The sequence below is a fragment of the Carassius auratus genome, unplaced genomic scaffold (genome assembly GCF_003368295.1).
Source record: "Carassius auratus strain Wakin unplaced genomic scaffold, ASM336829v1 scaf_tig00025010, whole genome shotgun sequence".
In the NCBI taxonomy this organism is placed as follows: Eukaryota; Metazoa; Chordata; class Actinopteri; order Cypriniformes; family Cyprinidae; genus Carassius; species Carassius auratus.
The window spans coordinates 25,345-43,855 of record NW_020525387.1 but is presented as its reverse complement, the minus strand read 5'-3'; the positions used below and the strand labels follow the sequence as shown (position 1 = coordinate 43,855).

The window sequence follows — 18,511 nt, the reverse complement described above, 5'->3', positions numbered from 1 at the left end:
TTCAGCCCAAAATCCATCTGTAAATGTTTGCTTTGGCGGTAAGACGATTTCACAAAACAGACTACTGTGTGTGTGCGTGCCGTTTTTCCTGTGCATGATCACAGAGTTCCTCTTATTTTTCCCCAGATTAGCATACACACACACAAACGCACATCTTTCCCAGTCTCTCTCAGGTTTTCATATTGTTTCAGTTCAGGAAAACACAGTGAATGGCTCGTGAGCGTAACTGTTTGTGCTGCTTTGGCTTTAAACACAGAAATTTGCTTTTTTTCCAGCTGTTCCATGGAATCAGACCCCGGTGCTTGTTTGGACAAGCCATTTCTCATTGCCTTAATTCAGGTTAAGGAAACACAGCATTTGCATAGACTTGTGTTTTCGACATGCTTGTGTTTTCAGTAGTTTTCCACATAGGAAAAAAAGGGATGCTTGTGCTAGACGCAGCGAGAATGTCCTGGCTCGGAGAGTTTTCCCTCTTTTCGAGCTTGATTCCGGACCAGTCTCTGATGTTTTCTCAGTGTTTGGAAATGGATTTGTTTTGGCTGATCCTTGAGGTATCATCCCACCCTTGTTCTTGCTATCTCACCATCAACAATCTCTGAAATTATATTTGATATCAGATAAGAATAATTAATTTCCCGGCACGTTGAATCAAAGGGGTTTTCTCCTTCCAAAAAAAAAATTACTTGCAGCGCTCTAGTGACAAGGAAGCATATTGAGGCTTGAAACGACTCTGATTGGTTTATTTTGGCCTGGTTCCCTATCCAAACCAATTTTCCAATCCATACTTGCTGTGATAGTCCATGTTGTTGTTACCTGTGTTAAGCCGCAACACCAGTTATATCACTGCACACCTTTACATCAAGGTGTATGCCGTGCAACTAAAATATATATATTAGGGCTGTGCAAAAAATCGAATGCGATTTTCATGCACATCTCATCAGTAAAGACGCTCCTGTAATTAGAAGTATATCTCCAGCACGTGTGTTCAGATCAGGGTTGCCAGGTTTTCACAACAAATCCTGCCCAGTTGTTTCTTAAAACTAGTCCAAAACTAGCCCAATCGCGTTTCCGGGAGGTTCCCCAATAAAAATTGCTTCCCGAGGCTAAAATATACATTTTTGGGAAGGGTTTCCCTGGTAAAATTTGCATTTTAGGGGCTAAATATCACGTTATTGGTATTGGGATTGCTTCAAACCACGGACATGAAAAACAACCACAGACTTGGCAACACTGGTTCAGGTGGAGCGGCAGTTACTATACAGAGCCGTAGTCTACCGACAACTAACACAAAATCCCTTTCAAAACCGACAAAGAATCGCCTGCGATTTTAACACTGATTTTGTGTAGATTGTCAGTGAATTACGGCTCGGTGTAGTAAATGCCAACCAGTGTTGCCAAGGCTGAGGTTGTTTTTCATGTCCGCGGGTCACAGCGACCCCAATACAAATAACGTGATATTTAGCCCCTAAAATGCGAATTCTACCAAGGTAACCCTGCTCAAAAACGTATATTTTAACCCCCGGGAAGCAATGTTTTATTGGGGAACCTCCCGGAAACGCGATTGGGCTAGTTTTGGACTAGTTTTGAGAAGCAACAGGGCAGGATTTGTTGTGAAAACCTGGCAACCCTGATCTGAACACACGTGCTGGAGATATACTTCTAATTACAGGAGCGTCTTTACAGATGAGATGTGCATGAAAATCGCATTCGAGATGATGATTGATGCCAAACTGATGCCAATTCGAAACAGACTAGATTTGCACTTGCATTTAAAGCCATTTAAAAGCAAAGGAAAATATGGAAAACCCCAGAAAACCCCACCGCCCAGTGATACCGATGTTATCACGCATCGATTAACCTGTGGGAAAATTTCTTCACCGGCACAATCCTAATCCATACTAATATTTGACTCATCCAGGTATCCTGATATCCATCTAACCTCAAAGTGTTTCTGTTTTCATCTGAGCCTTCAGAAACATGGAATTTCCTGTTGCTGTGATGTAGTTGTTTGCATAACCTTGTGTTTCGGGTCATTGTTATGTTGAATTACCAATGATTGTTGGAGTTTTTCCGGCTTGACATTCTGCTGTGGAGTTTTGTGGTATGTGGTGTTTTTCTCTAAACATAACAGCATGTACTTTTCACCAGTAAGTTCAACTTTTGTCCTCTCCTTTTAAACAGTATCACTATGGTGGTGTTTCTGAATATCTTGGTGGTCTTCTGCAAGTTGTAAAATGGACAGCAGTATGTTGTTCTTGTCTTCTGTAACCTCCTGTGAGCAACTCTGAAACTCCAACTTCTCTGAAAACTCCGTGACATGCCCTTGCACTGATCTTTGTAGGTCACTTATTCCTAGGGAGTAGTAGTGTGTTGACATTTTGAAACTTTTCTTCTGCACTCGAGAGTTCAGTTCTGAGTCCTTATAGTTCCATTAGGAAAGTTTTCCTATCCATTTTTATTTTATTTATTTTTTAAATGTCTTTTGGTCAGGAATCATGTATTGCTTATGATCAATTACTTAAATTGTAATCACTTGATTATTCAGATGCTGTGGGACCATTGCTTAAAGAGGACTGTCTTTTTTACTAGGTACACTTGATGGAAAAAAAGCCCCCTGTTTAATTATATACAACACTAATTTATATTTTATAGTTAAATTGTTCCTTCTTGACTATTATTAATAACAATACAATACAAATCGAAACTTGTATCTGTTAATATTTAATGAACCTGTGCTAATATGAATTAACATTAAACAAGTGTTATAAATACTGTAGCAAATGTATTGCTCATTGGTTAATGCATTAACTAAGGTTAAGGAAGGTTATTTAACCTGTTAATTGTCACTCACATATTTGAAGATAGACTTGAATGTGCATGATACAAACCTAAATTTTTATAATTCATGACTGAAAACATTTTGTAACATGATTTTGATGTGCAATTTACATGGTAATGCAATGTCTGATTTTAAAATGTGTTTTGAAGGTTGAATTTTGAGATTTTATGTTTTCAAGAAATATATAACTTCTGATGATTTTAAACAAAGGTCAAAGCTCCTTTTGTAATGTAGATTTCTGAGGGTGCACTCTTGTCATAAATTAATCTATAACTTTTCCTACATAATTTTTAACAAACAATATTGGTAAAATATATATTTGGGAGTCTTAGACCTTTCCAACGATATATAGTTTGTCAAGATTAGATTAGATTTGATTGTAATATAGTATAGTCAACGTAGGCGTCCCGTATACTAGACGGGGTGACAGTTAACAGGTTAATAAAGTGTTACCATATATATATATATATATATATATATATATATATATATATATATATATATATATATATTGGTAAATTCTTCCCCTTTTGACTGAATAATAAATATAATATCTGTCTGTGTGGAAAACGGAGGAGGAGCCTTCATGTTCCGTTACCTGATAAAATCTCACCAAAGCTAGTCGAGTTCAGAAGCTTGTGTAGCCAGCGCTCTTCACGGGACACAGTTTGAACCACTGTGTGTGTGCATTTGAGACCTCTCACTCCGCTTTGGGCAAGCCTCTGGTAAATACCTGTAATAGTCTGATCTGAGGTCACACTTCAAAACTCTCAGTCGGTGACCCTGGTGCACTCCTTAGAGCCGCCGCTTCTGATCAGGTGTCAGCCCGACAGCAAAGCTGCCCAGGAAAGTTTGAGAACAAAAACCTGAAGAGCATATCAGTGCTTTTTTGTTCCTTCCTTTGGCTGTCTATGTCTGGACTTCTCACTCGCCCCATTTAGTATTTCCTTTGAGCGCATTTAGCTCAGCTTTTTTTGGAGCCTGCATTTCATGTCTCATTGTTTTTCTTCTGTTCTTGACCTATCATGCCATTTTGCACAGTTGTATTATCTAATATGTCTTGATGAAAATATTGCCACGAATTGTAGTGTTATAGACACAAATGTAATTCAAAGTAAACCGCATGAGCTGTTTGCATTGATGTCATTTTACTCCAACAGATGAGAGGATTCCAGATTTATACCTTGCTCGAAGAGCTAAAATGATATTTAATGATTTAAAGCTGTTATTAATTTTTATCTCGCTTTGTCAATCTGAAGGTATGGAGTGACTCCGGAAAACATCATCCTGTACGGGCAGAGCATAGGGACGGTGCCGACGGTGGACCTGGCATCCCGATACGAGTGCGCAGCAGTGATCCTCCACTCTCCCCTCATGTCCGGCTTGCGTGTGGCCTTTCCTGACACCCGCAAAACCTACTGTTTTGATGCCTTCCCGAGGTAACATCTGTGGACCAGAATGCAATGCATGTGAATGCAGACTCTTCTAGATGCACTAGTGTTATTTTAGTATCATTGAGATGCTGGTTTAGTCTCCAAATTGAAGTATTAGTAATTTCTTTTTCTTTTTTATTTGCTTGTTTTCACAGTTTATTTATTTTAGATGTTTTAAAAAAGGTAAAAAAAAACAATTTAGATTTTATTTTGGATAATGCTTTACAATTAGTGGATATATCGGCCGATATTTGGCTTTTTGTTTTTTAAATATTGCATTAGCCGATAAGTTTTTCTGTTTGGCTGATGTGTTTGTGGTGGGATATTTATTTTGAGGGCTCTGAGAACAGCAGCACCCGAGCACACAACGCTTCCATTCTCCCTCTTTTACGCGGTTGTTGTTAACCGTTCTAAACAAATAAACAAATTAAAATACAAAAAGTATTATATCGATTGCTTTTATATTATTAGTAATAGAAAGGCAAACATTAATTCTTTCTCGTTTGTCATCAGCATTCAGCAAATACGCATTTATATAATTGAAACAAATCTTTAAATGACTAATGAACATCTAATTTAAAAAACCTTGCGAACTTCGTTGAATCTAGTTGAGATCTTGTGAAGGGTGCATTGTTATCCTGCACGATTGCATATGATCTTCATGATGGTCGGTTTTTGTGAATTGAATGCTGACAGGAGGAGAGCTCAGCTTCACTGGAGATGCATGATCAACAAACTTTAAACTTTAAAACACAATTTTTGCGTGCATTTGATTTTGATGATCTATAAATGGGTTTCGGCTGGTTTTTTGGCATGTAGGATCGAACCAGTCACGGCCTGAAGCTGTACACATACACCGTGGTACCCACACGGATGCTAGCAGGCACACCAGGAAACTCAGAAGGGCTTCATCACCCATTAAACGGGAATCTGAACAAGTCGAGTCGACACGGCGAATTTTCCTTGAAACAGAGAACCACAATTACATCCTGTAAACCTCATGCAACCTTCATGCCAGCTTCTCTCAAGCTTTGTTCCCTTACCTCTTTCTTTCCATTTGAACAGTTTATTTTCACTTCTTTTGGGAACTACTAGAGTTTTATAAAGTAGGAAGTGACTTGGTTTCACCATGCTGAGCTAGAAAGTGCTCAAAGTTAGCCATTTGCCTTCCTTCAGCAGTTCAGGTGATGGCTGATCAGTCAAGTGTCTCACAGCTGTAGCCATTTGGGTTTTTTTTTTGCTTGAAATTGAAAGTGGTTGTAGATGCAGAGTGATGAAATGAAAATTAAGGTTTGAATTTGGACAGCAGACATGGTTTGCATATGTTTTTTGCATGTTTGGAGAATTGCCAGTATTCAAACTGTTATGGTTTACATTTAATTCTGCAACCTGTTAACTGTTAACAAAGAAGATTGATAGTGTAATATCTGTACATCTATACAGCTATATAGTGGACATTATATGCATGGTTAATATATTTATACTGTACCTTTATTTCATGTACTGTATTTTTAATTTATGATATCGTGGTAGGTGTAACAAAAAGCAGTGGCACTTTTTTTTAAATAGTCTTAACTTTTCAGGTAACAAGCCATTTTTACAGCAATTAACACAATGAAACACTGCAAGTTGAGCAGGCAGCTTTACTGCTCTCATGAAGCCTTGAAAATATTTGTTTTGGTTCATGTGAATGAACGGGTCTAAAACCGGTTTTAGGTCTATTTTTGTGTTGTGGAATATCTGTCAAATCCTGCTTTTCATCACTGTCTTTAATTTAGTTGAATAAGCGAGGGTGTTATGTTTAGTGTAAATGTATTCAAGTTTGAGGCTCTCAGCTGTCTTATCTTAGTTTTATTTATGCACTGTTAAAGTATTTTTATTTTGGCTTTCATTTTTATATTTTCATTTTTGGGACGTTTATAGTCAAATTAATACAACTTTGAGACTTCTAAAACATTAAAAATCTCACTGACCCCAAAACTTTAAATGCCTGTGTATCTGACAAAATAAATACAAAAATGACTCCTCCTGTGAGATTATTCTACTCCTACTAGATACAGCAGATAATGGACATGTGGATGGATTATAGCTATACAGCATAAGAAAGAAAAGAATGGCTGGTTATTGTCTTGTGGTGCATTTCTACGATCTGAATAAGGGAACTTTAATAGCCTAATATGACAGGTCTGCAGTTAACACTCGGACATGTCTTATACAGTATAAGTGCATGCAAGCTTTATTTCAGTCTCACTGCCAGGGAAAGACACTTTGATGCATTCTGTCAAATAAAATCTCTTTAAATCTCCTGCAAAGTCGTCTCAAACCCGAGAACTGCAGGAAGTCTGTGCTGACAGAAGGTGTGTTTTGCTTGGACATTTTGTCGTGAACATCTATGTGTGTAATTGCTCCGGTCATGAAAATCCTTGAACAGCAGTGTGAAACTGCAGTTGCTCTTGTACTGTTATAATACACCTTTTGAAACACGCCAGAGTACACCAATTATCTTCAAGTATTCCTGGTAAAATCGAAGAAGTTCTTTCGAACCCCCCTGTTGTGATAGTTGACACCCTTGACTGTTTCTTGTGAAACGTGCATCTCTATTCCCTGAAGGTGTCGGGGTGACACGTGCGTTACCTCCGAATCTCATTCCCTTCATCTCGGCTGTAACTACCGTGTCTGGCTGCCGAGATAAAACCGATGAGAAATGGCTCACCTGTGCAGTGGAGGAGACCTATCTTTATTCCACATTCTCTTATATCAGTCATGATATTCCCTCATCACGACCCGCAAACCCTTTTGCTTCTGCTGTCTACAATTTCTTATGTATTTTCTGTCACTCTTATTCCCAAGCTGCTGTTTTCATATGCAGCTTCATTTAATATGTCTCCAAAACATTTACAATCAGACAATCAAAATATGTGACTCAGTGAGGTTGCTATTTTAGAGTTATCAAAATCATCATAGCAAGTGGTTGATGCACAGGCAGGAGTCGTTAGACAATTCTCAGTGGCTTCTTGCTTTTAATATTAAATGTTTTGGCAGAGACAATATGAGGAGACAAACCACTTAAAAACAAATCTCTCACATAAAGCCTCACATTTCAGTTATTAGTAAAACCAATGGCATTGAAAAGTGCCAAGTGTTGCCAAGTCTGCGGTTGTTTTTCAAGTCTGTAGTTCGAAGCGCCCCCAACACAAATAACGTGATGTTTAGCCCCTAGAATGCAAATTTTACCAAGGGAACCCCGCCAAAAATTATTTTATCGCCCAGAATGAAACGCGATTGGGCTAGTTTTGAGAAGTAGTTGGGAAGATTTTGTTTTGAAAACCTAGAAATCCTGATCTGAACGCACGTGGTGGAGATATACTACTAATCACAGGAGTGCCTTTACTGACAAGATGCGCATGAAAATCGCATTCGATTTTTTGAACAGCCTCATTAGTAGTAATTGTGAGCTTTTTCTGACAAGATGTCACCAATAGCTGGTGCTTACATTTAAGTAGATGATCATCTCAAGTGCAAGCTGCTTTCTCTCCATGTCAAACAAGTAACTATTTTAGAGCACTATGATTTCCGTGATGCAGAAAAAATTGACAGATTCCCTAAACCGGTCTTTAAAAATTATATTTAAAGTATAATGCAGAATGTCATGGAACTTGACACATTTTGTTTTTAATGTTTAATTTTAACATTAAACATCTAATGTTGTGTGCAACACGTATCAAAAAAGGAATAAAGTAATTGGTAGATTTTCATACATTTTCTTTTGTAAAAGCTGATAAAATGTTTATAACTTCATGCCTTCATTTAATTACCACTCTTTTTGAGAATACATTTGTGTTAAATCATAAACCCAGAAAAGTTTTAAATTATTGTAAAACAAAATAAATAAAATTAAAAAATTAAAAAAAAGTTATAACATTTGTAGGAATTTTTATTAATATTTAACCAAATCATTCAAATGGAATCCAGAATCATTCAAACATAAAAAATAAAATAAAACAGAATTTAAGAAATACAATTTATTTAATGAGGCCCTAAACATTACATTTTCTTGTTATAATAATAAATCATTATGTAAATTGTCAAATTCATTATTAGTTAATTAGATATATTTTTGTATTATTAAATTTTACTTTAACCTTTAAAAATGAATCCAGAAAGGGATAATAGAATCCAGAAAAAATAAAAAAATTATATATATATATATATATACATACATACATACATACATACATACATATACACGCACACACAACTGTTTGTTTTTGTGAAAAGTGGGGACATCCCATAGGCGTAATGGTTTTTATACTGTAGAAACTGTATATTCTATCGCCCTTCACCAACCCTAACCCTAACAGGAAACTGTGCATTTTTACTTTCTCAAAAAAACTCATTCTGTATGATTTATAAGCGTTTTGAAAAATGGGGACATGGGTTATGTCCTCATTAGTCACCCTCTCCTTGTAATACCTGTGTCCTACCCATGTCATTATACAGAGTTGTGTCCTGATATGTCACAAAAACATTCCTGGGTTTAATCGTTAAGTCTTCTTTGAGATGCTGACGGAAGTCACAGTTCTTCAATCCCTGAGTTTAAAACCTTTCATGAAAGACTTTCTTGATCTGCACTTGAAGAAGGAAAGAACAGAAGGAGGTTAAACTAATAATAAAATATCCAAGTCGTTCTTTAAAAGGCATTGGAGTCGAGCCTCGGTAGAGTTGGGTCTGAATTGGAAAACCAAATACGGATTTCTGGATTAAACGCGATTAGACCCCAGTGACCGGTCTGGGACGTCTTTTAATCGCTGATCCGGTTTTATCCGACCTCATATTTAAATCTAATTAAATTGCGACAAGATCAAATTGCAAGATTAAGGGCTATAATGGGAAGATTACAGCCGGAGCTCCTCGACAGAATGCTATTGAGGCTTAAAAATGCGTCGGCTGAACGAGACTGACGGAAACCCCCTCCGTCTCGTTTCACTCGCTCTCTTTCTCTACTCCAGACCGGGTGATGGTCGGGGGCGCGTTTCATTGTAATCAAAGTGATTCTCTCTCGAAGGCAGATGCTCTTTTTCTCGCTCTCGTTTGGGTGATGAATGGGAGTCGTGGAGGCCTGATTCTCTCCTCCTCCGTCAGCTCTGTCAGGGTTTCATAATGAGAGGCTGTAGTCGTGAGAGATTGAACCGTCTCTGTGTTCTAATATCTTACTAGCCGGCCCCGTCGAAAAACCCCTAATGAACACGCAGCCAGCTGACGGGAGGTGTTAATGAGCTAGCTGTCTTGACACTGGCTTGCAATTTGTCAGAAGCATTATGGTTTAAGATGTCATCCGTTCCCCTTAATAAAATGTGAAATGTTGGAGTGGGTGGATTCAAAATTGGGAATGGTTTTTTTTTTTTTTTTTTTGAGTAAGATGAGGAGTACAGTTATGAGGATTGAAGTGCCTAGATTAGGACTGATGAAGCTTCAAGTAAATAGTTTTTTGCTTAACACCCAGATAAAGCTTGTGATAGTCAAACTCTGAGGCATGAAAGTTCGTCAACTCAACCTTTACTCGCCCCCATAATGTGTTTTTAAACCTGTTCTTTTTTTTTTTAATTCCATGGAGCTCAAAAGGAAAATTTGAGGAAACTTCTTGCAACTCTTTCCATAAAATGATGGTTCATAGTCACCTAGTCCAAACCTGAAAAAGAACAAAACTACATAAAAGCACCTCTTTTTTTTTTTGCAGTCTCCCAAAGTCACATGATGGTTTTTGTGAGTATTAGGCAAATTTTTTAGTTCATTATACACAAAAAATCTAGGTCTGTTCCACACGAAAAATTGTAGTATGGCTTCAGAAGACTTATTGGAAATTATGCATGAATTTTAAAACTTTTTTTAAGTTTTTTTTCTGTCTTTTTTTAGCTTGACATTTGGTCACTATAAAGTACTATTATTATTAAAAATAAGTTTATTTAGTGATTTGGTAACAAATATTATTGCAGTTTCTCTGATTTGGTATTTTATAAAGAGATTCAATTTTTGCTGTACTTGGTTCAATAGCGCTGAACAGTTTGGCCAAACGTTGTGATTTTATTTATCAAAATATCTTTACCATAAATATATTCAACAAAAGTAATAATAAATAAATGCATACATAAATATTGTATTAAAGAGCACCTAATATGGCATTTAAAATGTTCCAAATATTGTTTTAGAAGTCCCCAACAACAGTTTTGCATGCATGCAGTGACAAAAAAGATTTTAGTTTTCTTATAATATGCATTTATTTTTACCTGTTTTGACAGCGATTCTCAAATGATTCGTTTCAAAACCCCGCCTTTACGTGACGTTAGTGAGTATAGCCCAGTGTCCATGTTGTAAAAGCACAATCAGTCTTTGTTTGCGTTAACCCGATGCATAAACACAAATGCTCATCCTTGGGCAGATTAAAAAAGTTTACTTTTGAGTCGCACTTCAGAACACAGCGTCTCGTCGCCGTGATGTTTTCTAGTTTTCGCTGGCATCTTTGAGCGCAATAAGTGGGTGTGTCGTATTCAAATAATTTGACAAGTTGATGTCAATCTAGTCAGAGAAAAAGCTTCGGTCTTCTAACGATTCATAAAAATGACCCCGAGTCGATTCGTAAATATACGAGTAAATATCTGAGTGATTTGCGCGTAAAGAGAACTTCCCGAAAACTCTTCTCCTGATTCACAAAAACTTCGTAAACGTCAGATGTGATAGTGAAATGTGTGTGTGTGTTAATGAATTCCAATCAGTCGTAAATGGGACGCGCGTGCACGCTCACTCTCAATTACCATAAATCACGCCCATTAAATCCGACTGACAACTATATATGAGCATCATATTATGACACCAAACGAAGGATTTCAACATATCTTCTCAAAAGCGACTGAAAAAGAAACATTTCTCAGCTGCAGAAATTGAAGTTTTATTATCAGAAGTTCATTCAAAACGCCACATTTAATTTTCAAGGGTACTAGTGGCGTATGAGGTCCTAAAAAAGGAAGTTTGGAAGCATATTACAGATCCTATTACTGGCTCTCATAATAAAAGTTAAAAGAAAAACCGTATGTAATTAATATATATAATTTGTTTTTTCAAAATGCTGTGTAAATATGTACCCGATTAAGGTTAATTAAAATGCAGCCGTATTAATGAGCAAAACGTTCAGACGTTAAACGTACTATTTACGCGTGGCTGGGAGCAGGTGTAGATTTCTTTCGTACCAACTAACATTTGGAAAATACGAACGTTTTAATGAATCCGAAAATTTATGCCAAAACCACTTTACACGCGATTTACACAAAAATTTGTTCTGCTCGTGTTTCATGAATGAGACCCAATAACTTTATATACGGTGCACTGTCATATTTCAAACTTTGCAGGATGTTTTTGTTCACTTAGATCTATGTTACAAACTACATGTTAGGTAAGTTTCAAAATTCCATGATAGGTGCTCTTTAATAAATGATATTATCAAGCTATGTTATTTCACTATAAAATATTAGTCTCATATGTATGAAAGATTACAATTTTATTTGGATTGTGCAGCTCCACTATGACCTTATAGCTGTGTGAACATTTTTTAAAATGTTCTTTTTGTGCTCCACACAAGGGTTTGGAGCACCATAAGGGAGAGTAAATAATCCCAAACTTTAAAAAAAATTAAGAAATGGTGCATGTGGGGGATGAAAGAGGCTGGTGTTTCATAATTCATTCGGACACATCTGTTATTTGAATGTTGTTAGAGCAAAGTACAGATGTTTTTTTCAACTGTCTTGGAAAGAAACTGCTGTTTTTCCCCCACAACCTGTTATGTCAACCCAGCCAGTGCTGAGAGATGTGTGACAGATGCCGCTTCATGTATCTGGCTGAAGGTGCGTTCACACTGATCACAGTTTGAACGTTGGAGGTCTCTGTTGCTAGCTGGCTGTCATAATGAACTGTATGAGCCAACAGGCAAGCGCATTGCATCACTGTTGATTTCCAGTCACTGGTGCTCACACTCGTTGAAAATCGTCCACTTTTATTAAAAACTGTTGACCTGGGGGCATTTCAAAACAATGTCTGTGTGAACGCCTCCTTCAAAAAACATAACACCCTGAATAATCCTCAGATTACAAGACTGGCAGACATCTGGTGGTCTGAGTTTAGGAAGCCACCATTGCCAAGTCCAGGATTCTCTTCCAGTCCCTGGTTCCCGATCCAGCAGACTCGAGGGACTCTGGAGGGTGCGCGAGTGAGATTTGGTGGGTGTTCGCAAAGCCTGTTGTGAATGGACAGTCAGGCTGAATGAAAGTTTAATGACTCGCCTGTCTCTGTAGATTTGCTGGCTGCAGTGTGGCATGGTTTGAATATTAAAATGCGGTGAGGGCTGACTCCTACAGTCAAGGTCTCTTGGAGACCGGCGAGGGGTAAAGAGGAGCAGAGAGACGGAGTCTGAGCTCATATTTGCTCTTACAATATTGCTTCCCTTTACTGGTCCTTGGATCATGCTGTCTTAACTTTCTTCAAATGAACTCTTGAACTCCAATGAAACATGAGCATCTTTTTAAACCGATTTCCAGTCAGTAGTGTATAGATTTTTCAATACATGTAGATTTTGAAGTTTCAATACGCATTTTCCACAGTATCGATGTATCAGCTAGGCTTTCTTGATTTATCTTCTTTCTGACTTCAAGACACTTACGTATTTGAATTAAAGTATGGATTCATTGTTTGTTTCGTGTGAGCAGCTCATGATCTGGTGTTTTCAGTAGGTGCATGAACCTTCTTTCTGAATGTGCTGTGACTTAGTCATATTTGCATATATTCCGGCATTTTTGTGGCGAGATGATTAGTTTCACACTTTTTATGCATTTCTTTTAGATTTGTAATCGGAAACATTTGCAAACCTGTTGTCAAGTTTCAAAGCAGCTTTACAGGACATCATGGTTTATTTTTCCTTCTGAATGTTGACAAAATGATTCCCGTTCACACATATCCGTGACACTGCATTATTATGCATGCCAGGCCAGTAGTTGGCAGTGTCATTTCGTAGAGAAACACTATGAACGTGTACGTATTTATTCTTATACGCTTTATTCTGCCTGCCGCCATTTTGATTTGAATTTGTCAAGTAAATGAATGACCAAAACGGCAAAGACTTCGAAGAACCTCGTAATGCAAATGCAGTTGAAAGTGACTTTGACTATGGCCAAAATAACTGAACTTATATACTGCTCAAATTTTATTCACAAAATGTTGTGGCATTTTTTTCCTAATGGTATCAGTGGTACTGAAAAATGATTTTTTTTAATTGAAAGTATTTGATCAAGGTCAGATACTCCCATATCATAACAATAATACCAGCCACTGTGGAGTAGTTGCAAGAGCGACATTTCAGATGAACCTGCAGGAATGAATGGAAAGTCTAAAACTAGGCTAGAGTAAAAAAAAGAAAAAAAAAAAGAGTGCTGAGCTGGTACAGGTTTTATCAAGAAAAAGATGAGTCAGGTGAAGATGAAGTCAGCCAGAGCCTCATATCAGTTCTGCTCTCTTACACACATCATGAATGCAGTTTTGTGGCTTTTAGTCGATGTTTGTTAGCATGTCATAGCAGATATGCTGGTTTCTCTTCACAGACTAAAAATATTGATGATGACTCTTGTTCACAGTGGTGTTTTCACATTTTTGTTCCATAAAATGTAGTATTGAATGGAAATGTTCCTTCCATCTGCCTCTGACATGCAATAGCCAATAACAGATTGTAGTTCACAACAGTGACACAACTGAAGCTTATTGGAATAAAAAAGAGAAAACCCCTGACTTGACCAATCCAAGCTTGTAGTAAATTGGAATTAAAAGGGGGATAGACTGACTGGCTAAATATGAATGAAATGAAAGAAAAATGTTTTTTTTAACAAGAGTTCCTGTATCCTTTAAAGCGTTCCCCAGTGTGTTGCCTGATTAAAAAAAAAAAAAAAAATACAGTATTTCCACTTTGTCAGTGACCAGTGGGAATGTGTTGGTTTGAAATTCATGCTGGATATTTATTAGGTTAGTGTTTGGATAACTGCATCATTCTTCTTCATAGGCGGTGTAATTATTCCATCAGCCTGTCATGCATTAATCTCTTCGCTTATTAAAATTTGATTGCCTGTGCACCAATGAGGAAAATAAGCAACAATTAGGCATGTTGAGCAACAAATTAATTAGCATGCCTGTTTGACTCTCCTCTGGACTGTCCTGTGAGGATCACGTGCGAGTTAGCAGGCCTGCCATAGCCATGGAGGAGCTGGTATGGATATTAACACATGAACACCATCATAAATTGTTTACTGCAATTATGTGACTATTGACAGTACGTTGATTAAGACATTCCTTTGTGAGTGTAAAGATTAACACATGCATAGTCTTGTGTTGCCAGACAGACTTCTTTATTTGTCATTTTATTACAGCATTGTGCATTTATTTGATCAGAAATACATGTGAACAGTAATATATTGTGAAATATTGAAAGTCTGTTTTCTATTTTAATATATAAAAATATATATATATTATTATTTCAATGCAAAGCTGTATTTTCAGCAAAATTCCTTTCTGAAATGTGTAGATTTTTACAAAGCTCATCGGTCTGAAAAGCGAGGTGGGCTCTGATTGGCCTGTGTCCCTTACCATACTGTGATGTCGTCTCCCAGCACGAGCAGACAAAACCAATAAAACCCATTACATACCAGGCATTTGTGGCATCCAGTGGGGACATAATTACAGATTATAATGACTTCTGCTGTGTTTTTATGCATTGAGTTGCATCGTGCTGTGTAAACATGAAACCATGTCTGCATTTGTAATTGGAGAAACAGCAAACAAGTGCTACTCTGCACTGCTTAAAACTCATGTTTGAATCATCAATGACAAATTCTTTAAATATGAAAATGTACTTACAGACAGAGTCAGAACAACCGGCATTTTAGTCAACTCTCCCAGGTTCAGGAAACAGCCCTCCATAAAATGTGCTGCACACATCTACACACATCTAAATATTTGGGTTTAACTGTTAATGTTACTGTTAATGTTACTGTCCTCCATTGGAAGACCAAACAAAAGTGCACACAGCGTCTTCACAACATGGTGGCAATTTTTGCATCAACAATAAAGTTACGCCGTCTTTCTTTGCATGAACATTTGGACGGCGTTATGCAATTCTTCCCACACAATGATGTAGACGTGGGGGCATGTTTAGACCAGACGTTTTAGGGGAGAGTGGACGAGTCTTAACTTTTATAAAGAATATCTCTTTGGATTTGAGACTTTAGGGATCTTACTTATTCATGAACAGCTTGTAACACTCCAAAGAGAGGGAAAACTTGAAATCGCATCGTATGACCCCTTTAAAGATTAACGGAGTCCACACCACAGCTATAATGCTAAACGCACAGATAAACGATATCGGTGGAATCACTTTCAGAAGAATATTTTTTTTTAGCTTATGAACCTTAAAAACATTGACAGCCAATCCGAGTCAATCCTGCGATTAATGAGCTTGAGTATTTAAAGCGTCAGACGAGAATGCGCTTTGAATAAATAGACTAATAAACAGAAGATATCGTTTACTGGTGTGGACACTAATATAGTTATTTTTATAGTTATCATTCCTGGTGTGTACTTGGTGTGTGTGTGTAATATATATATATTTGTGTTCTTCAGCATATTAGCGTTGAAATTGGAATTAAGAATTATTAATTTATTACTAATATTGTTCTAGTACTTAATTCCTTTGAATGCACAGAATTGTAATCATGAAATCTACATATTTCCATGCTGGTTTATTGTTGCATAATTTTTCATATTTCTCCTTAAACAGCATTCAAATACAAACAAACAGTTGTTGATGCCTTTAAATGTTGCTTTATGTGCCAGACAGTCTCTTCCTTTCTTAGTTTGAAACATTACGTCGATTAAATTATGTAATGCAATAAAATACAACAAAAATAATTTTGTGTCTCTTATGTTTCAGCATTGACAAGGTGTCAAAGGTGGCGTCTCCAGTGCTGGTCATCCACGGCACAGAAGACGAAGTGATCGATTTCTCCCACGGCTTGGCCATGTATGAGCGATGCCCACGCGCCGTGGAGCCTCTGTGGGTGGAGGGCGCTGGGCACAACGACATCGAGCTTTACGCTCAGTACCTCGAGAGACTCAAACAGTTCATCACGTTTGAGCTGGCTACCTCCTGAAGACGCGGCGTGGCTCGCAGCAGGCCGAGGCGCACACACACTCACTCGTGTTGTGTAGGGTTCCCCTTTCACCCAGGGCTGAGGACGCCATCAGTACTTGCACTTGCTGACGAAAAAAGCTGAAGTCTCTCTCTTGATATTTAGGAGCAGGGCGTTTTCATCCCTACTGGGGGAAATGTGTTTTAATGATTTCGAACCACTTTCTATTCTTTTATACTTGATGAAGAAACTGACATTTTGCACCACATTCAATGATGTGTTTGATGATTTGATTTTTCCTGTTTTTTTTGTTTTTTTTTTTGTTTTAAATGCTACAAGGGTTAATTAAACTGCACTTTTATTGTGCAGATATTTTCAGGTTATATATATATTTTTTGGGAGGTAATTATGTCATGGCATTCTGTTTTATTATGTTTCAAGTAGATTAGTACAAGAGAAACCAGTAACTGACTTTTTACATGGCCTGTGTGTGTGTGTGTGTGTGTGTGTGTGTGTGTGTGTGTGTGTGTGTTTAGGAGTGTTCATACGCACATGTGTTTGTGTGTTAAAGGGGGCTGTCCGGTCTAAATAATTGTAACTTGGGCTAATTAATACTGGAAGACCTGTGGAAGTGACTTGTACCGTTAATAATGAGACGAACTATGAATACAGTGAGGAAGATAGCCGTATCGTCTTTTTTCAGTGGTGAAACACGGTGCTTTGTCGCAACACAACATTCAGGGCATTAAGTCGCAAACACTACATCGTTCAAATCATGGGTTATATTAAAAAATGTGAAATTTCAAGCTTTCTCCGTTGCTTTTAGCATCGACCTTACAATAAGCCTTATGTTTTTTGATCTTTTGCTCCGACATTCCTGTCATTGATTTCTCGGAAATGGGATTTTGAAGATTTTCTCCGGACTCCCGCTCGCTGCTACTCTAATGGGAAAATCACTGTGAAAACTGAACCTTTGCTAGATATAAATAAGGTACCGCACCTCCTCACCGCTTTGACGTTCATTCGGTTTTCCAAACATCGGACAAATCACAAAACCCAGGAAAATTATTCATTCAATGTTTTTTTTTTTCATATGGAAAATGAAGGCCTTTGTTTGTAGACATTTCACCATAGCATTACACAACAGGATGACCAGAAGTGTTTTCCGCGCTAATGAAGGACGTTGATTGTTACCAAACGGGTGCGATCATCTGATTGTGTTTTTAACGCATGGCAGAAGTTGTTGTTGTTGTTGGTAAACTTGACTGTAAGGTTATGCAGTGGCGGTTCATGCATGACGATGTTCGGAGATGAAGCTCCTTGACCTTATGGGACTTGACTCTTTTTAAGGAATGGCAGAAACTGACCACATCTGAGCCTGTCATTGCTTTTGATACTGACATTTTTACAATGTTTTTTCAGTAATGATTAATATTAACACCTCTTTTAATGCTGGTTTGTAAGATAACCGTATTGTACATCCCCTCTATCTCTCTTTCTCTCTCTCTATATATATAGGTCTGTAAAATATGAAGTAAATGGTATTTAGCTTTGATTTTTATTGACACTGGAATCACCGTATGCAAATATGATGCAGAGAAAACCCTTATTGGTACAAAATCTTTTGTGTGTAGGTTTCTTTTTTTAAATATATTTAAAGCCTTAAATGTGCCGCAAGAACATTATTGTTCTTTCTGTTGGTTGTTGCTTCATTGCAACAGTGGTTATTGTATTGCATATAAAGGAATAAAGGATGCATGGAAACCCAAACTAGTTTCGTTTTTCTTTTTTTTTTTTTCTGAATTCAATTACTCGTGTTATTGCTTTTTCTTTTAGGTTGAAAACATTTACCTGCAAACAGCTCTGCATGTATTAGAAGGTCATGTGTGCTGTTGTTCAATTCAAGTCCTTACAGAGTGATGCTTCTAGGACCCCAAAAAAGTAGCCGTTTTTAAAGCCTAATGCATCTATTCCTAGACTATTAAAATGGCTTCTCCAGGTGAGGTTTCTTAGTGGAAGCAGCAGTC

The 18,511-nt window shown here is 37.4% G+C and overlaps 1 protein-coding gene across 1 annotated transcript in view; it reads left to right on the top strand.

Moving 5' to 3' along the window:
* The window catches only part of LOC113078265 (alpha/beta hydrolase domain-containing protein 17C), a 39,262-nt gene extending 21,008 nt beyond the window's left edge, over positions 1–18,254 (top strand). Inside the window, exons 2-3 of the mRNA XM_026250594.1 lie at positions 4,099–4,278; positions 16,286–18,254. Of these exons, the coding sequence (XP_026106379.1) occupies positions 4,099–4,278; positions 16,286–16,505 (400 nt within the window). The 3' untranslated portion in view covers positions 16,506–18,254. The remainder of the gene's footprint in view (positions 1–4,098; positions 4,279–16,285) is intronic.
* Positions 18,255–18,511: the final 257 nt, after the last annotated feature.